A 21,115-nucleotide genomic window follows, 5' to 3' on the forward strand; every position below is an offset into this window, starting at 1 on the left:
CCATGACCTACAGCAACTGGTGCAACACCCTGCTCATATTCCTGACCATCTTTGAGACATACCCAACATTCTTTTATCTTTTCCTTACCTCTAATCCTTCTGCTTATGCTGTTACTCTATCTTCTCCATGGGCTCCTCTGATCACAATCTCATTTCTGTATTCTTGTCCTATTTCTCCAATCCAATCCAATCCAATTCTCAGGATCCCTCTAAGTGGAAATGCCTTTGGTGTTTTGCCTCTGCCAGTTAGAGGGACCTGAGGAGGTATTATGCTGATTTTCCTGGAATGATTACTATTTCCGTGTCAGAGATCCATCTCTGTGTGCTGAACGCATAAGAGGTAATAGTGTCTGGCATGGAGGTGTACATTCTTCATTCTTTTTCTCAACCTAAACCTTCTAAACCTTGTTTTAACACAGCCTGTTCTGGTGCTATACATGATAGAGAGGTCACCCACAAAAGGTACTTGAGCCTTCCATCTCCTGAATCTCATGCACTTTATATTTCTGCCCGGAATCATGCCAAGTCTGTTCTTTAACTTGCCAAACACTCTTTCATAAATAGAAAATGTTGGAAACTTTCAAATTCCAACTCTCCTCGTGACTTCTGGCATCTGGCCAAAAACATTTCCAATTACTTTACTTCTTCATCTTTCCCTCCTTTATTTCATCCTGATGGCACTACTGCCATCTCATCTGTCTCTAAAACTGAACTCTTCTCTCAAACCTTTGCTGACAACTCCACTTTGGATGAATCTGGGCTTGTTCCTCCCTTCCATGCCCTTGCTGGCCTAAATCCTTGGAAGACTTATGGACCTGATGGGGTCTCTCCTATTGTTCTCAAAAACTGTGCTTCCGTGCATGCACCTTGCCTAGCCAAACTCTTTCAACTATGTCTATCAATTTCTACCTTTCCTTCTTGTTGGAAGTTTGCCTACATTCAGCCTGTTCCTAAAAAGGGTGACTGTTCTAATCCCTATAACTACCATTCTATAGCTTTAATGTCTTGCTTGTCTAAAGTTTTTGAATCTATTCTGAATAGGAAGATTCTTAAACATCTGTCACTTCACAATCTTCTATCTGATTGCCAGTATGGCTTCCGTCAAGGTCGCTCTACTGGTAATCTTCTGGCTTTCCTTACTGAGTCTTGGTCATCCTCTTTTAGAGATTTCGGTGAAACTTTTGCTGTTGTGTTAGACATAGCTAAAGCTTTTGATAGTCTGGCACAAAGCTTTGATTTCAAAACTGCCCTCCTACGGTTTCTATCCTTCTCTCTGTAACTTTATCTCAAGTTTCCTTTCCAACCATTCTATTGCAACTGTGGTAGATGGCCACTGCTTGTCTTCTAAATCTATCAACAGTGGTGTTCCTCAGGGTTCTGTCCTATCACCCACTCTCTTTCTGTTATTCATTAATGACCTTCTTAACCAACCTTCTTGCCCTATCCACTCTTACACTAATGATACCACCCTACATCTTTCCACATCCTTTCAGAGATGACCAACCCTTCAGGAAGTCAACAGATCATGCTGGGGTACCACAGAATGCCTGACTTCTGATCTCTCTAAGATTTCTGATTGAGACAGAGAAAACTTATTAGTTTTCAATGCCTCAAAAACTCAATTCCTCCATCTATCAACTCAACATAACCTTCCAAACAAATATCCCCTCTTCTTTAATGACACTCAATTGCCTCCCTCTTCCACACTGAATATCCTCGGTCTGGCCTTTTCCCATAATCTTAACAGGAAACTTCACATCTCATCTCTTGCTAAAACAGCTTCTATAAAGTTAGGTGTTCTGCAACATCTCCACAAGTTTTTCTCTCCCCTCCAACTGTTAACTCTGTACAATGGCCTTATTCATCCATGTATGGAGTACTCTTTGCATGTTTAGTGGGATTCCACTCATACAGCTTTATTAGATAGGGTGGAATCAAAAGCTTTTCTTCTCATCAACTCCCCTCCTCTGACTGACTGTCTTCAGCCTCTTTCTCACTGCCAAAATGTTGCATTTCTTTCTATCTTATATTGCTATTTCCATGCTCTAGTTATCTTGCTAACTGCATGCCTCCCCTCTTCCTGCAGCCTTGCTGCACAAGAGTTTCTTTTTCCTCTCATCCTTATTCTGTCCAATCCTCCAATACAAGAGTAAACCAGTATTCTCAATCATTCATACCTTTCGCTGGTAAACTCTGGAATTCCCTACCTGCTTCTGTATTTCTGTCTTCCTACGACATGACTTCTTTTAAGCAATAGGTGTCAAGACATTTGTCCCTGGCTTTTGGCTGACTCTCAAATCTTTTACATAACCTGCAGTTCTAGTGTTTTTTTTACTTTTTTTATTTTAACATTTTGTTGCCCTTGGCAGTCTTCCTTCTTGCATAAAAAGTAGATAAATAAAAAAATAAAAAAATTGTCTTCCTACGACATGACTTCTTTCAAGCGAGAGGTGTCAAGACATTTGTCCCAGGCTTTTGGCTGACTCTCAAACCTTTTACATAACCTGAAGTTCCAGTGTTTTTTTTTTTTTTTTTTTACATTTTGTTGCCCTTGGCAGTCTTCCTTCTTGCATAAAAAATAGATAAATAAAAAAAAAATAAATGAATAAAAAAATTGGTAACCTTAGACAGCATGGCTGGAGCTCGTATTCATGTGCTAAGTCACAAAATGTGCAGAATTTGCATATTTCAATAGCATTTGTTCATTTGCTTGAGCACAGCAGTCCCTGACCATAAATTATGAATATGAGTCTAATAATTGTAAAGGTGTAAGCAGTCTTACATTTGCCTTTGTGTCAAGATAGTATGTAGCTTTTGCCATTGATTTGGAGAAGTCGGACTTGCAACACACCATCCTTCATGTTCAATTTTAGTTTTTTTTATCATTTGGAACAAAATATATATATTTTTTCTGTTAAATATTTGATGCTTTCAAAAGCTGGTTTGTTTATTTATACAAGTCCTATAAATGAATTTATTTATATTGATCTGATTGATACTGAGCAAAAAAATTGTATTCAGGAGTATGCACAAAAAATCTTTTGAAAAAGCATCACATTTCAAACAGAAAAAATCAAACTTGTTTAGAAAGACATACCTGGTCATGATCAACATATTTGCCAAATTTTTATCTTAGAAAATTAAATAGTATAAGAATCTTTGGAAATTTAGTATGAAACTTTTCATCATCAAATTCATGCCGTTATCTAATTTTTTATCATTAAAGTGAAAAATATGTACATAACTGGCTTAAAATATTGGTATTGTTTCTATCAAAGGTTGACTTGTACTCAAGCATATAAGGTGACAAAATGATATATTTTTCATACAAGTGTTCATATGATTCCACAATAATGCCCAATGACATTCCTCAGGAGTGAGAGAAAATTTAAAGAAACAAAGTCTATCACATAACAGTTCAGCAACATCAAATGCTGCTCAAAAACCTGACAGTCATCACTCAGCAGCACAACAGTTCTCAAGGGCTTAGTGATGATGGCCAAAGGTGAGCATCAGTGGCAATAAAGAGCCACAGATGAGAGCAGAAAGTTGCTTGCGTGAAAAGTGTGTGTTGCCAACACCCTCGTGACTGTGACTGGTAAGTTCTGGTAGGACATGAACGGTGGACACGTAGAGGAAGGTGCCGGCACTAAAAAGCATGGCCAAACCAGTGCTGTGTGATGATGAGAAAGTTTCTGTACCACTCTGAAAAATTATAAACCTTGTTACTTCCATTAATCAAAACTCTGAATAGATTAATAAATATCTATATGAAAGACAAAACTTGATAAGAGTGAGACCACAATATACTGGAATGGTTGAGAGCCAAGCTAGTCCAATAAAAGTGCCACCAGGACTCCTTTACCAATCCCAGATTTCTTCAAATATATATAACATTGCATCACCAGTTTAAATTTGGCATTGCCAAGAGTTGATGAAATTCTAAACATATAGATGGCACACCAAATACTATGAAATTATGTCCCAGACTACTGGTAGGCTGCACTGCTAGCAGAGTGGGTATACAAATGGACACTAAATTAATTCCTGGTAACCATAGACTTATCAGCTCAATAATTTGCTGAATTAATTTCATATACCAAGAGACTTCAGGTGATGGTAATTTTTCAAAATTTCAATATCTGAAGTCATTTATTAACATAAATGTTCATTGAATACTTTCCTTAAAGAAGATTTTTTGTCACAGTTACTTAATAATAGAGCATACTTTGAGTTTTTATGATAGAATTTTAAACAATACTCATGAATGTAATAAATAGTTACTGATCTATCATCAAGTCTTTTTCCATTATCTATCAGAGATGTAAATAAATTCATGGCCCTATTCATTCCCATGCTGGTGACACTGCTCTCTACTTTACCACAACTTTTCTCAGATGTTCAACCCCTCAGAAATTAAAGTAAAAAAAACAATACCTTCATCTATCAACCTGACACAACCTTCCAGGTAATTATCCAGTCTTCTTCAACAAAACTCAACTGTCCCCCATCCTATTCAAAGAATATCTTCAGTCTGTTCTTTAATGATTATCTGAACTGTATATTTCACACTTTGTTTCTCACTAAATAGATTATACGATGCTAGACGTTCTGAGTTGCCTCCACTGCTTTTTCTCACACACACCTACTCTCTCTCTATAGGGGTCTTATTTGCCCATGTCTGGAGTATATCTCTTTCTTCAACAGGAAGATTTTTAAACATCTATACTTCACAACCTTCCATCTAACTGCCAGTATTGGGTCTGTGCAGCCAACTCTACTGGTGATCTAGTTTTCTTTACTGAGTCTTGGTCATCCTTTTTTAAGGATTTTGGTGAAATGTTTACTCTTGCCTTTGAGATAACAAAAGTTATTAATAAATTAGACATATCAAAAGCTTTTGATAAAGTCTTGCACAAAGCTTTGATTTCCAAATTAACATTCTATGGTTTTTATCCTTGTCTCTGCAACTTCATCATAAGTTACCTTTTATTATGACCAATCTATTGCTGCTGTCATAGACAGTCACAATTCTTCTCAATCTATTAACAGTGGTGTTCCTCAGGGTTCTGTCCTGTCAACCCCTCTCTTCTTATCACTTATCATTAATCTAAACAAATTTCTTGTCCTACTCATTCCTATACTGATACTTAATACATACAGCAGGTACCAGCTTTCACTTTTCCATGTCTTCATGGAAGTAAATCAGTTCACACACGGAAGTCACAAAATGCTTGACTTTGGATCTTTCTAAAAATTCATAAGAGTAGAGCAAATTTAGTATTATTCAATGCCTCAAAAATTAGAATTTATAGATTTTTTAAAACTTAAAATACCAATATTATTATTGCATTTATTGATTTATCAGTTAAAAAGGGCAATAAATTCATTGCCAGTTATTGATTACTTGTTATTATTAATAATTTCTATTAAATTTGTTGGTTATAGTGCCCCGCTATGTAATGTGTGTGTGTGTGTGTGTGTGTGTGTGTGTGTGTGTGTGTGTGTGTGTGTGTGTGTGTGTGTGTGTGTGTGTGTGTATTTACCTAATTGTATTTACCTAATTGTAACATACGGGAAAAGAGCTATGCTCGTGTTGTCCCGTCTCCATATCTATTAATGTCCAGCTTTTTCTTAAAATCATGAATATTCCTTGCGTTGACCACTTCCACGTCTAAACTATTCCATGCTTCCACCCTTCTATGAGGGAAGCTATATTTTTCACATCTCTCCTATAAGTGGCCATTTTAGTTTTTCCCATGCCCTCTCGACATTCTTTCATTCCACATACACAGATCTTCCCTATCCATTTTTCCATGCCAATCATCACTCTGTATATTGCTATCAGGTCTCCCTTTCTTCTGTTTTCCAGGGTCGGAAGTTGCATTCTTTTCAGTCTGTCTTCATAAGTCAAATCTCTTAAGTCAGGCACCATTTTGTTGCAGCCCTCTGTACTTTCTCTAGTTTCCTTATGTGTTTCTTTAAGTTCGAGCCCACTGTATTGTTGCATATTCAAGCCTCGGTCTTATCATTGCAGTAATTATTTTCTTCATCATTTCTTCATCTAAATATACGAACGCCACTCTTATGTTCCTCAATAAGTTCAATACTTCTCCAATTATTTTGTTTATATGTCTCTCTGGCGATAGGTCATTGGTAATTGTCACCCCAAGGTCTTTTTCTTCATGACTGGTTTTTATGTCTTCATTTCCTATCTTGTACATACTCCTGATTCTTCTTTCACTCTTGCCAAACTCTATTTTCTTGCATTTTGTCGTGTTGAACTCCATTTGCCATGTACAGCTCCATTTCCATATTCTGTCCAAGTCTTCCTGGAGTAGTTCGCAATCTTTGTCACATCTCACTTTTCTTAACAATTTTGCATCGCCTGCAAATAGGCTCACATAACTGGACACCCCATCCACCATGTCATTTATGTAGACCGCGAACATTACTGGTGCCAACACTGATCCCTGTGGAACTCCACTCTCCACCAAGCCCCATTCTGATGGTCTGTCCTTAATTATTGTTCTCATTTCTCTTCCTACCAAAAGTCTTCCATCCATTTTAGTAAACTGCCATGCACTCCTCCTACCATTTCAAGTTTCCAGATCAGTCTCCGTGTGGTACCTTATCAAAGGCCTTTTTTAAATCCAGATATATTCCATCAGCCCAACCATCTCTTTCCTGTATTACATCTATCACCCTCGAATAGTAACATATCAGGTTTGTCGTGCATGAACGCCCTTTTCTAAAACCAAATTGACACTCACAAAGTATGTCATTTTTCTCCAAGAAGTCTGTCCATCTATTCTTCACCACCCTCTCACACATCTTAGCTACCACACTTGTAAGTGACACTGGTCTATAGTTCAATGGGTCTCTCTTGTTACCTGATTTATAGATTGGGACAATGTTAGCTCTTTTCCAGTCTTGGGGCACTACACCTTCCCTTAATGAGGCATCAATTACTTCACAAACTTTTTCTGCCAGTTGCTCCCTGCATTCTCTTAAAATCCATCCTGATACCCCATCAGGTCCCACAGCTTTTCTCACTTCTAAACTCCCCATCATATTCTTGATCTCCTCCACAGTTACTTGAAACTCCTTCATAATCCCTTTCTGTTCCATTACCAGTGGTTTGTCAAAAGCAGTCTCCTTTGTGAATACCTTCCGAAAGCATCCATTCATAGCCTCTGCCATTTCCTGGGATCTTCACTGCATACTCCATTTACTTCTAAACTTTCAATACTTTCTATTTTTGATGTTGTTGTTCACATGTCTGTAAAAAGCCTTGGTTGGTCTTTACATTTATCAATTATATCCTTTTCTTGTTTCTTTCTTTCTTCTCTTCTAATCAACACATATTCATTTCTTGCTCTTTTGTAACTTTCCCACTGCTTAATCCGTCTTTTCCTTCTCCACCTCTTCCATGCATCCTCTTTTCTTGTTCTAGCCTTTTCACATCTATCGTTAAACCAGTCCTGCTTTCCAACTTCTCTATGTTGTCTTATTGGTACAAATTTTTCTCACCTTCTTTGTATATTTTTATAAATTCCTTCCACTTTTCATTTGCTCCTTAGCACTCTTGAATTTCATCCAATTTGTCTCTTGAAAGAATTTCTTTAGGTTTCCAAAATCTGTCTTGGCATAATTCCATCTTCCCACTTTATATTCTTCATTTCTTCTAGATTTCTCTTCGTCTATCACCTTGAACTCCAAAACTGCATGATCACTCTTTGCTAAAGGGCACTCCACCCTCATCTCCTCAATGACCATTGGCTCTGTACTAAAGACCAAGTCCAGTCTTGACGATGCTCCCTCTCCTCCAAACCTAGTATCTTCTTTGACCCACTGAGTTAACACATTTTCCATTGCCAGTGTCAATAGTGTATTTCCCCATGTTGTCTCTGATCCTTCCATTGACCAGTCCTCCCAACACACCTCTTTACAATTAAAATCTCCCATCATTATAGTTCGTTCACAGCCACCCAACATTTCTTCCAGACATGTTCCTGTATCACTTATCATTTCTTCATATTCCTGTACTGACCATGCATTTGTCTTAGGTGGTACGTACACCACTATGTAGTGCCTCTTTTTCCTTCATTAGTTTCTGCTCTGATCTTTAGCACTTCTGCCTTTCCCATACCTTCTTTCACTTGATCCACCTTTATATCTTTTTAACCAGCAACATCACTCCTCCTCCCATCTTACCTACTCTATTTCTTTTCCAAACATTATATTTCCTTCTCCAACCATCATCAGGTCTTCTCCTCTCTCAGTTTTGTTTCAGTAAGACCCACAATATCTGGGTTCTTGTCCCTCAAGTAATCGTTGAGTTCTAAAATCCCGATATCACTCCATTTATGTTGGAATACATTACATTCCGCTCATACGTAAGTTTCTTTAGTCCTTTCTTGCTGTACTTTTCTGGGTTATGAACCACTTCCTCAGTCTCATATCCAAGATTCTCCAGAAAACTCTTTCTTCTCCTCTTCTGTCCTCTCTTCATTTTTTTCAAAGCCTCCTTTCTCAACTCATTTAACATTTCTCTTTCCTTTTCACCGAGATCTCTTCTCAACCAAATCTTCCTTGTTGTTTCCTGCTGGGCTAGCCTCCATGACTTCTCCACCAATTCATCTACATCCTTTTGTGACTTAAGTTTGATTCTTATTGGCCTCATACCTTCTCTTGTGAACTTTCCAATTCTATGGAAGTCCTCTATTTCTTGTACTAGGTCTTTTCCTCCTCCTGCACCACATTAATGATATTATTTATCACCTTTTTATGTTTTTCTCTCTCCATTTTACTCGGTGTCTTATCCTCCTCCACACCAAATATCACCACACATCTCTTTTTGTCTACAGTTTCCCTCACCAATGTCTCATTTGATTTAATAACCTTCACCACTTTCTCAGCAATCTTCTCTTCTATGATCTGTTGATCTATAATTTCAGCAAGGCCCAAAGTTTTCTCCCCAGACTCTTTGATTTCCTTTTCCAGACTTGTGTGTGTGTGTGTGTGTGTGTGTGTGTGTGTGTGTGTGTGTGTGTGTGTGTGTGTGTGTGTGTGTGTGTGTGTGTGTGTGTGTGTGTGTGTTTACCTAGTTGTATTTACCTAGTTGCAGTTTTACAGGCTTTATGCTCGTGTGGTCCCGTCTCCATTTCTACACTTATCCAACTTTTCTTTAAAACTATGTACACTCTTTGCTGATACCACTTCCTCACTCAAACTGTTCCAAGTCTCAACACATCTTATGGAAACTAAATTTTTAACATCTCTCAGACATCGTCCCTTCCTTAGTTTCTTACTATGCAATCTTGTGCTTCTAAAGTCATATTCTTCTCTCAGGATCAGTTTCTCATTATCCACTTCATCCATTCCGTTAATCAATTTATAAACTTGTATCAGATTCCCTCTCTCTCTTCTCTGCTCCAAGTTGGTAGATCCATTGCCTTTAGTCTCTCCTCATATGCCATCCCTTTAAATTCTGGAACCATTCTTGTAGCCATTTTTTGTAGTCTCTCAAATTTTCTTATGTGTTTCTTTTTATGGGGAGTCCACACAACTCCTGCATATTCAAATCTAGGTCTTATTTTAGTACTTATCAATTTCTTCATCATTTCCTTGTCCATATAGTGAAATGCTACTCCAATATTCCTTAGCAAATTATACGCTCTCTGAAAATTCTATCAATATGGCTTACCGGTTGATTATTTTCTTCCATTGTCACTCCCAAGTCCTTTTCCTTTTTTACTTTTTCTAGTTCTACTCCATCTCCTATCTTATAGATTCCCACTGGTCGTCTTTCACTTTTTCCCATTTCCATGACATGGCTTTTGTCCACATTGAATTCCATCTCCCATTTTTTGCTCCATTTCCAGATCTTGTTTAAGTCTTCCTGTAGTATTTCACAATCCTCTTTTTGTTTAATGACTGCACAGTTTCGCATTGTCCGCAAACAGATTTATGTAGCTGTTCACTCCCTCTGGCATGTCATTTATATATACGAGAAAAAGTATTGGTGCCAATAATGACCCCTGTGGCACTCCGCTGTCTACTGTTCCCCACTTGGACTGGACTGTGTGTGTGTGTGTGTGTGTGTGTGTGTGTGTGTGTGTGTGTGTGTGTGTGTGTGTGTGTGTGTGTGTGTGTGTGTGTGTATTGATTACTGTTTATCAGCAGTTATTATTACCAATTTGTATCAAATTTTGTATATATATATATATATATATATATATATATATATATATATATATATATATATATATATATATATATATATATATATATATATATATACAGGTAACTCAATTTAAACATGTTTAATTTACGCGTTTTTGTTATTACGCGACCAAAAAAATATTATAATTAATTTAATTTGCACGATCGGTTTGCTTATATGCAATTTGGCCCAACCGCATTTTCAAACTAAGCGCAAAACACAATTTCAAACTGTGCACCAGAGAGTTCCGCAGCTGGCTGATAGGTGGGAGCTCCGCTGTTCCTTCCTCTTCTCGTGCCTCATTTGCAGTCTGCCAGCACTGAGACGGAATCTCTTCAATCTGCCTATAATTCACCAAGATGGCCCCAAAACGTCCTTCATCTTCTTCTGCATGTGGGGTTATTTTTGATAAGTGGATTTTTGATAAAGTGGTAAAGCTCAAAGGAAGATGGTGACTGACTGTGGTGTGAGTGGTGAAGGCAGTGACGCAGTGAGTGTTGTGTTTACGTATTCTTTGTTTTGTTGTTTTCTCTTATCATTTTTTGCTTTCTCTTATTATTTCTTGCTTTTCCTTGTACTTTAAATACACTTCTAGTATTTAGAATGGTAAATAATAAAAACATGTTAATTTAGCCACATAAAGAGAGTATTTTGTACGAATTTTGGGGGACCACATCCCGCATCCCCCTTATTATCTATTGTTTCTTATGAGAATGACATGTTTGTTTTACGTGAATCTTGATATACGTGATGCCTCTTGGAACGCATCTATCGCATAAATCGAGTTACCTGTACAGTAATTCGGTAAGTTGGTGTGTAATAACAACGACAATGTACGTAAAGCACTGTACATGTATTGTTCGTATACATATGCAGCCTCACCCAACATCTTCCCTTGTTGTATCCAAGGCCCATAGAATAGAAGGTTGACCTACGTGCAGCTCTAAGGGGAAAAGAGCTGGAGCTAGTGACATCAGCGGGTTCACCAACAGGGGAGCTTCTTCCCAGGACGTGTCTTTCTTGCACGGAAACCTCACGCTCTCCCTCTGCCCGCTGAGCAAATCATACTTCCCTGGCACAGGAGACAAGTTTTGTGAAGGCTTCTCTGCCTCCTATTACTGCCCCACACCCTCTACTTGCCAGCAGGTCTCTCTCTCTCTCTCTCTCTCTCTCCCCCAACTGTCAGAGCACTCTATTTCTCTCTCTTTGACCATTGTATCATTATCATATTTAATGATATCAATACTCTTGCTGTTATCAATTATTATTATTATTATTATTATTACTATTATTAAACTTTTGCTCTTATTATTATTAATATTAATATCGTGTTGCTGTTTTTGTTATTATTATTATTATTATCATTATTATTATTTAATTTTTATGTTACATATATAACAGAGGCAATTTATATCTACACAAGTAACTGAATGGGGACTTCTCAATAACTAGACATCAGAAATTTACTAATGTCTTAAGGTGCAAAATTACCAGGAAAAAAAATAATGGTTTTCATTTATCACATACTACATACTACATATTATATACTACTGATAATTAAAACAGTCATGCACTGCACAACTCGGCATTGTGACTGATGTTGGTGGGGAACAGAGAGAGAATGGGAGAGAGAGAAGCATGTGAACACCTACCAGGCAGCTTGCTAACTGAACCAACGTCTCCGCTGTGACCACTTGTGAACCCACTGACGTCACTGATGCTCATATTAGACCCATTTTGAATGCCTCATAGCTTGACCTTCTATTCCATGGGCCTTGGTTGTATGTTGCCAGTCTCGTCCACGCTGTAGACTGTCTTGCATACTGTATCTTAGTGTTGTGTTCGTGATAACTTTTTTTGTTTAAGTAGTGATTCGTTAAGCCCTTACAATGCTGCCTAAGCCCCCTGCGAAAGCTTCCTCTAGTGAGCACAAGAGGAAGAGGAAGATGATGACCATCAGTGAAAAAAGTGAAATTTTTTTATGATCAAAGAGGGCAGAAGAGGGTGAATGTTACATATTGTAGAGAGAGAGAGAGAGAGAGAGAGAGAGAGAGAGAGAGAGAGAGAGAGAGAGAGAGAGAGAGAGAGAGAGAGAGAGAGAGAGAGAGAGAGAGAGAGAGAGAGAGAGAGAGAGAGTAAATGTATAATTACTGTATAAGGTTTTATAATTAAATAAATTTAAGTAAAATACTGTATATGTAAAGTATAAATACTGTTTACATATCATAAACATTCTGGTACCCACATACATATACACCAAAATTCCTAGGAGGGGCAAATCCTACTTTGCAGTTTTTCACCTTTCGTGGGGGTTCTGGTATCCATTAACCACGATAAACGACTGATCACTGTATATATATATATATATATATATATATATATATATATATATATATATATATATATATATATATATATATATATATATATATATATATATATATATATATATATATACAGGCAACCCCGTTAACGAAGGGGTTGCGTTCCTAAAAATCACTTCGTTAAGCGAAACTTCATTAAGTGAACTGATTATAACAAGTTTAACCCCTGATTTGAACTTCCATTGAGAGTAAGCAAAGTGAGAGTGCATCATAGTACAGTAAAAGGTTTAATGAAAGTAAAAATTATGAAGTTAAACATTTAGGTAGTTTAATTTAAGCCATTATAATGTACACTAATGTATGTATGTACGTAACTTTATAATGTTGATGATCTTAACTTTATGAAGGGAGGGAGAGTGAAACGGAAATACACTAACCGGCAACCTGTGGAATGTAAACAAAGTGCGCATCATGGTACTGCATACAAAACTTATGTACCACATTTCCACAAGGCTTTCCATTTTATCCATTGTAGAGTCACGAGTTCTGGTGGTTCTTTAGCTTGCAAGGAAGATGAGGTCTCACTAGCCTTCTTAATAGAGTCTCTTGACTTGAAAATAGTAGACAGTAGATGGAGTCAAGATGGTGGGAAGCAATGTTATTAGTTTTCTGGCCTTTCTCTTGTCTGTGAATAATACCCAGCTTCACTTCGAGAGTAAGACACTTCCTGGTCTTCTTAGGAACGTTAGGCCACATTGCAGGGTGTTTTGGTGGTAAGTTGAACTAAGGAAGATGAGCTGCTGGTGACGCTGTTATGTTTTGACTGGGCAGTGAGTGGTGCGTGTGATCTTGATCTTGATCTTGATGCTACAGGTGACACAGAATTTCTTCTTAGTCAGGCCTTTGTATCGGCAGAGCCTGTGTTGTCCACGAGAGGCTTGATCTTGATCTTTATTCTACAGGTGTCTCAGGATTTCTCCTGAGGCAGGCCTTAGTACCAGCAGCTCCTGATGTATTCAAAAGCCTGTCAGCTTGCATGATACAGTGGGGCTTTCAAATTTGGAAAAAAATTACCTGGATAAAACTTCGTTAAAGCGAGTTTGGTGTTCGTTAAATGAGCAGATGGTAGTAAAATGAAACCTTCGTTATAGCGAAATTTCGTTGTGTGAACCTTCGTTAAATGGGGGTTGCCTGTATATATATATATATATATATATATATATATATATATATATATATATATATATATATATATATATATATATATATATACAATCAACCCTCGGCTATCGCGACTTTGGCTATCGCGTTTTATTGCTATCGTGCACACATGAAAAGCTGCTAAAATTTCATTATCGCGACCTCAGTTGCCTGCTATCACGCATCCCACCATGACGTAATGGAATATCTGAGCGCTCATTGGCCAAAACCGCCTTCCTGCCAAGATCAATTCCGCTATCGCATTTTCGGCTATAGCGCGGCTATTTCGGGCCCAATTGGGCACGATAGGGTTAGTATTATATATATATATATATATATATATATATATATATATATATATATATATATATATATATATATAGAGAGAGAGAGAGAGAGAGAGAGAGAGAGAGAGAGAGAGAGAGAGAGAGAGAGAGAGAGAGAGAGAGAGAGAGAGAGAGAGAGAGAGAGAGAGATTAAAAACATTTCATCTTATCAACTTCTCTGCTCTGAGTTTTTTTAGCTTCCTTTTTGCTGCCAGGTTGCATCTCTTGTTATCTTGATCTACTCTCTCTCTCTCATTCCTGTAACATTTCCCTCCCTAATGCAAGAATTAACAAGTTATTGCAGTCTTTTATCCCTTTTAGTGATAAACTGCAACTCTCTTCATGTTGAATATCCTTTTACATATTACTTTTAAACTCTTTCAAGAGGAAAGTTTTAAGACACTGCTCTGTATAATTTTGATGATCCTTAAACTTAATCTTTAGGGGCTGGTACCTTCAGTGGATCCTGTTCTTTTTGGCCATATCTGTTACTGGGTTTTTTTTAACAGCATGTGGGCTTTTCACAGAAATTTATGGGCTAAAGGGGATATATTTTTAGGGTACCTCCTATCTCAAAGTCCACCCACTAGGAAACCCTCACCCTGAGTGAGGAAGCCCAACCTACACTCAGACCGTGGACACAATTTGAACCCGTGTGCTTGGAGACCCCTTGGGCCCCAAAACACGCATGATTCAACTGTACCAATCAGAACCCCTTGAAAAACAAGTAAAAAAAAAAATAAATAAATAAATAAAATAAATAAATAAATAAATAAATAAATAAATACTAACCCACATCACTCACAGCCACTCTAACAGAGATATTACCGAGTTTGACCATCTTTAGCATCACAACTTTTTCAACAAACAAAAAATTATTTTCCATTAGCTTCTAAAGTCCAATAAAAGTTCACTCTTATGTTATGAAATTAGAGACAGCAAAGTTTTCCTGTACATACAATAAATACCATCATTTTTACATCAAACATTCAACTTGTGTTAGAAAAAAAAAAAAAAAAAAAAAAAAAAAAATTCTAACACAGCTCAGCTGATATAAAAAGCATGACATTAAGTAATGAAGAATAATATTACAGGTTAATACCACTCACCTTTACAATGGTACAATATGTTATGACTGCACCAATTGGAGCAGCAAGAGCAAATATCAATAGATGACGACGGATCTTGTTTCTGTCTAGACCTTCATGCAAGAGAAAGGTCACAAGGCCAAAAGCAGCAGGGGCCTGTCAGCAAAGATGAAGGACAGTAAGTAGAAAAATATAGATAAATAATATTGTCCTCCTTCCATCTATCTATCCCCTAACTTGCTTATAAATAAAATGGTAAACTGTATGGACAAAAACTGATATTGTTATCATAAAAATATTTACATATTTATATTCAATATTTACAGTTGATATTTTTCTTATTTTAGACTCTGGTGTTATAAATTTTGCAGTATGAATTGACCAACATCCATGAAATACAATGTATGAATAAAAGAATTCAAGAGTTGACTATATACTATTCACTGCTGAAAGATGCTTTAGAAGAACATGTTAGGAGTGAAGTTGTGATAGACTGCCTTACTGATCTCAGAACTCTTCAACACTGACCTTGTGAAGCATTATTGCAAAGAAGACAATCATCTCAACATCTGTGTGTGATGATGCTGCTGCTGCACCCAGTGCTACACCATCCACTGTTGATGAACAAAGTAAGAGTTGCTTTTGTTTTTCAATCAGAATGATAGTAATTTACAATTTCAATTAAATTAATAAAATATACTGGTATATCAGGGTATGAATTGTATATCATTACTTTTCCTTGTTTCTACACACAGCTGTGAGAGCAGGGCTGATGTTAGCGAGAAGTTCCTATAAGTGAACATCCCTTTTTTTTCCAAGGAAAACATGCTGAGTTCAACATCTGTTCTCACCGGTTCAGTGTGGGAATCTATGGTTGTTGTATTACATATATGTAATTATAACTTGTATAATAGCACAGACATACATTTAGTACTAACACATATTTTACTTCTTACATTTATAATTAAATAATACGTTAACTGTTGTAACCGATGCATTTGTAATTGTTCTTAAATGTATGAGTCGGTCACCAGTGTCAGTGAGTTTGCTGACAATGGTGCTTCAGGAGGATGCTGCCGGGTTAGATGGAGTCTCATGAGTAGCCATTAAGCTCCTCAGCAATTGCCAGGGAGCTGTGGACTTGTGTGTGTGTAGAGTGTCTGGGTGTGGTGCAGTAAACTATACTTTTAATATAGTGACAAACTTAATTAAGTCGTATCGCAAATCCTGAGAAAGCCGTGTGGAAGATAGTGACGTTTGGATGCTTGTGCTCAGTGCCCCTACATATAAAACAATGACTCAAACCAGAACAGATAGATTAGTCCTCACACACACACACACACACACACACACACACACACACAAAGGAAGCACATTGAGATGGAAGGAAAATTATTTGAGGGGGAGAGAAATAAGGACGGTAGTTAAAGATATGAAGTCCAAGTGGAGAGCAGTAGACAGCGGAGTGCCGCAGGGGTCAGTATTAGCACCAATACTTTTCCTCATATATATAAACGACATGCCAGAAAGAGTGAACAGGTACACAAATCTGTTTGCGGATGATATGAAACTGTGCAGAGTTATAAGCAAAAAGAGGTTTGTGAAATACTGCAAGAAGACCTAAATAAGATCTGGGAATGGAGTAAAAAGTGGGAAATGGAATTCAATGCGGACAAAAGCCATGTCATGGAAATGGGAAAGAGTGAAAGACGACCTGTGGGAATCTATAAGATGGGAGATGGAGCAGAACTGGAGGAAGTAAAAAAGGAAAAGGACTTAGGAGTGACGATGGAAGAAAACAATCAACCGGTAAGCCATATTGATAGAATTTTCAGATACATATAATTTGCTAAGGAATATTGGATTAGCATTTCACTACATGGACAAAGAAATGATGAAGAAATTGATAAGTACTATAATAAGACCCAGATTGGAATATGCAGGAGTATTGTGGACCCATCATAAAAAGAAACACATAAGGAAGTTGGAGAGACTACAAAAAATAGCTATAAGAATGGCACCAGAATTTGAAGGGATGACATATGAGGAGAGACTAAAGGCTATGGATCTACCAACGTTGGAACAGAGAAGGGAGAGAGGGGATCTGATACAAGTTTATAATTTGATCAACGGAATGAACCAAGTGGATAATGAGAAACTGATCCTGAGAGAAGAATATGACATTCGAAGCACAAGATCGCATAGTAAAAAGCTGAGAAAAGGAAGATGTCTGAGAGATGTTAAAAAATATAATTTCCCACAAAGATGTGTTGAGACGTGGAATAGTTTGAGTGAAGAAGTGGTGTCAGCAACGAGTGTGCACAGTTTTAAAGAAAAATTGGATAAGTGTAGATATGGAGACGGGGCCACACGAGCATAAAGACCAGGCCCTGTAAAACTACAACTAGGTAAATACAACTAGGTAAATACACGCACACACACATACACACACACACACAGGAGATGGAAAAAATATTATTAGTAGGAGAATTTAACTGTAAAAGAGTAAACTGGAGAGAGGTGGAAGTTATAGGTAATGCTGGATCGTGGAGCGAGGAGGTGTTACATTTGACTATGGTGAATACATTTGATTAATTTTTTTAAAGAATCAACACGGTACAGAGAGGAAGAAGAACCATTGTTGCTTAACTTAGTATTCACAAGGAAGCCAAAGCCCCCTCCCAGCATACAATACCTTGGTCCAATGGGAAGAAGTGATCTTGTAACATTAGTATTAGAAATGCAGGAAGAGGATGGGATAAGATACAGAAAATTACCAAAAAGATATTAAATTATAGAAGAGCAGATTTTGAAAAGTTAAAAAGACTTTTTGCTGATGTTGAATGGAGGAACATAATGAATGCAAGGACAATACAGGGAAAATATGAAATATTCCTACAAAAATATCACGAAGGAGTGAAGAAACACGCACCTATCTATATAGAGTAAAGAAAAGTACATATAAACGTTTGGTACAATGCCAGATGTATAGAAGCTAAAAGGAAAAAAATAAAAAGATAAAGCTTGGAAGAAAATAAATAAAACAGAAATGAAAACAGCAAACAGTAGTAAAAGGATGCAAAAAAAAAAGAATATATTAGAGTAAGGAGAGAGGAAGAAAGAAACCTTGAGAAAGATGTGCGAAAAAGCAAAGATGAACCCAAGCTTTTCTACAAGTTTATAAATGGTAAAATGGAGAATAATAAACAATAGAAAAATAATTAAATGAGAGAAGACACACCAAATAGCAAAGGAAATGAGTGAAATAATGAATGAGAGTTTCAAAACTGTGTTCAATGAAGAAGAGGAATTTACAGAACCAAATAGGACATTGCATTGCCAAGGATTGCAGGAAATTATAGTGCACAAAGAAGATACTGGAAGATTACTAGATAATTTGGATGTCAGAAAAGCAATGGGGCCAGACGGTGTGTCAGGTTGGGCACTAAAGGAATGTAAAGAACAGCTGTTAGATACAATTTGGGAAATAGTTACAAGTTCATTAAAAGAAGGGAGAATACCACTGGAATGGAAGAGAGCCAACATAATCCCAATATTCAAAGGAGGAAAGTCAACTGAGCCATTAAATTACAGACTGGTATCACTTACAAGTGTTGTGGGGAAGATATGTGAAATTGCTATAAAAAAAAATTGGGTTAAATATTTGGAAGAAGAACAAGTTATATCGAACAGACAATTTGGGTTCAGGACAGGAATGTCATGTGTGTCGAACTTATTAAGTTTCTACTCAAAAATAATAGAAGGACTAGAGAGCAGGGATGGATGGGTGGACACAGTATATAGTAAGTCCTCCTTATACGGTACTTCGTTATCCGGTAAATTCACTGTTACGATGTTTGGTAATTACTACCTCGATTCTATTTACGGTAAGAAAAATTCATAGATACGGTATCCGCAAGTGTTTTGTTTACACCGTACCGTAGCGCCACCACGCCACCACAACAATCAGTCTCTTCCCGTTTCCCACTGAACACAAGTGAAATCTTATGTCATGTTTTTTGTTGATATTATTATCACAACGCAAAGTGACGCACCCATAATGGCTCCAAAACATTCTGCAGACACTGCTGGAGTTGAAAAGGCCAAGCAATTGAGGAGTAGTCTGACACTGGAGGTAAAATTAGACATTTTGAAGAGGAAAGAGCAAGGAGAAGGTACGTCTACCACAAGTCAAAACTTGGGCCTAGCCCAGCTGACAGTCTGGACAGTATTAAAGAATCATGAAGCTATAAAAAAAAGCTGGGGAGAATGTAATGGATCTGCAGAGCAGAGCCTTGTCTGCCCACTCAGCGGAAGGTGAGTACGGGCTGAAATCCCTACTGTCCCTTAGCCTCGGAAGGGACATCATCTGATAGAATACATGGCGAGTGAAAGGTAAATAAAAACATTTTGTTTATTTCTATTGTGCAATACTTTACATTATTTTACATGACTATTTTCATGTATTTTCAAGTCTGTAGGGGTGACTTTCGACATGCTGGAACACATCCCCTATCATTACATGGGTTCGGTATACGGTAATTTTGGTTTGCGGTAAGGTTTTCAGGAACGCATATGTACCATATAACAAAGACTTACTGTACTTGGACATAAAAAGGCTTTTGATAAAGTCCCTCATGGCAACCTACTTTGGAAGTTAGGGAGGATAGGAGGACTGAGAGGAACTTTTTAGATTGGATAAGGGATTACTTGAAGGACAGAGATGAGAACTGTGATCAGAGATACATACTCATCTTGGGGTAAAGTAACAAGTGAAGTGCCACAAGGGTCAGGTTAGCTCATACTATGTCCCAGGTATATGCAAATGACATACAAAATGGGGTAACCAGTTATACTAATTTGTTTGTTGATGATGCAAAATTGCTAGAGTAATCAAAACCCGAGAGGACTGTTTGCTGCTGCAGGGAGATATTAATAAACTTTACAAGCGGAGTAAGAAATGGAAGTTAGAGATCAATGCCAAGAAATGTCATGTAATGGAATTAGGAAAGAGTAAGAGAAGACTGGTATGGAACTATCTGATGGGATCAAATAATGAAGACTAAAGAGGAAAAATATCTGGGAGTGGTTATACAGGAAAATCTGAACCCCGAAAAGCACCTAAGTAAGGTATTTAGATTAGCATATAAAACACTGACTGATATTAGAGTGACATTTCAATTCATGGACAAAGATATGATGAAAAAAATTATTACAAGCATGATACGTCCAAGTTGGAATAAGCAGCAGTGGTGTGGTCACCAAGCTTGAAAAAAGATATAACAAGATTAGAACAGATCCAGAAGATAGCTATAAAGATGGTGCCAGAACTAAAAAACCTAAAATATGAGGAAATGCTGAAGGAAATGGGACTGCCAACCTTACAAGATAGAAGAGAACGAGGAAACCTGATAACAATGTATAAAATAGTAAATGGCATTGAAAAGATAGACAAGGAAGACCTGGTACTGGTATCAAAGGCTGAAAGGACAAGAAGACATGTAAAGAAGATTAGGATGAGGTAGTGTGTGAAGGATATTGGAAAATACAGTTTTCCACACAAAACGGTGGAAAAGTGGAATGCATTGAGTGATATACTAATTACAGCACATAATGTGCATAACTATAAAGAAATGTTAGATAAATGGAGACATGGAGACAGGACCCTATGAGTCCTGCTCAATCCCTGTACAATACAACTAGGCAAATACACAAACCTGCAGCATGAACCACTAATCCCAACGTGGCTGTAAAAGACCGTGGGCCACGATTGCTTCCATTCTCAGGGTCTACTGTGGAAATAGAGAATAAAAGTCACATTTTCTTTATGCTTATTTATATGCCATGCATCTCTCTCTCTCTCTCTCTCTCTCTCTATATATATATATATATATATATATATATATATATATATATATATATATATATATATATATATATAAACAGGCA

The 21,115-nt window shown here is 37.2% G+C and overlaps 1 protein-coding gene across 2 annotated transcripts in view; it reads right to left on the minus strand.

The window, feature by feature from the left end:
* Positions 1–3,299: 3,299 nt before the first annotated feature.
* LOC123520009 (zinc transporter ZIP9-like) overlaps positions 3,300–21,115 on the minus strand; it is a 55,439-nt gene continuing 37,623 nt past the window's right edge. Inside the window, exons 4-7 of one of the 2 annotated variants that reach the window (XM_045281797.1) lie at positions 20,884–20,955; positions 15,695–15,780; positions 15,188–15,322; positions 3,300–3,705 (exon numbers count right to left, since the gene is read on the minus strand). In XM_045281797.1, the coding sequence (XP_045137732.1) occupies positions 3,487–3,705; positions 15,188–15,322; positions 15,695–15,780; positions 20,884–20,955 (512 nt within the window). In that variant the 3' untranslated portion in view covers positions 3,300–3,486. Of the gene's footprint in view, positions 3,706–15,187; positions 15,323–15,694; positions 15,781–20,883; positions 20,959–21,115 lie in introns of both variants that reach the window. The other variant, XM_045281796.1, reaches the window with a different exon arrangement.

This window comes from Portunus trituberculatus, chromosome 46, assembly GCF_017591435.1.
Source record: "Portunus trituberculatus isolate SZX2019 chromosome 46, ASM1759143v1, whole genome shotgun sequence".
Lineage (NCBI taxonomy): Eukaryota > Metazoa > Arthropoda > Malacostraca > Decapoda > Portunidae > Portunus > Portunus trituberculatus.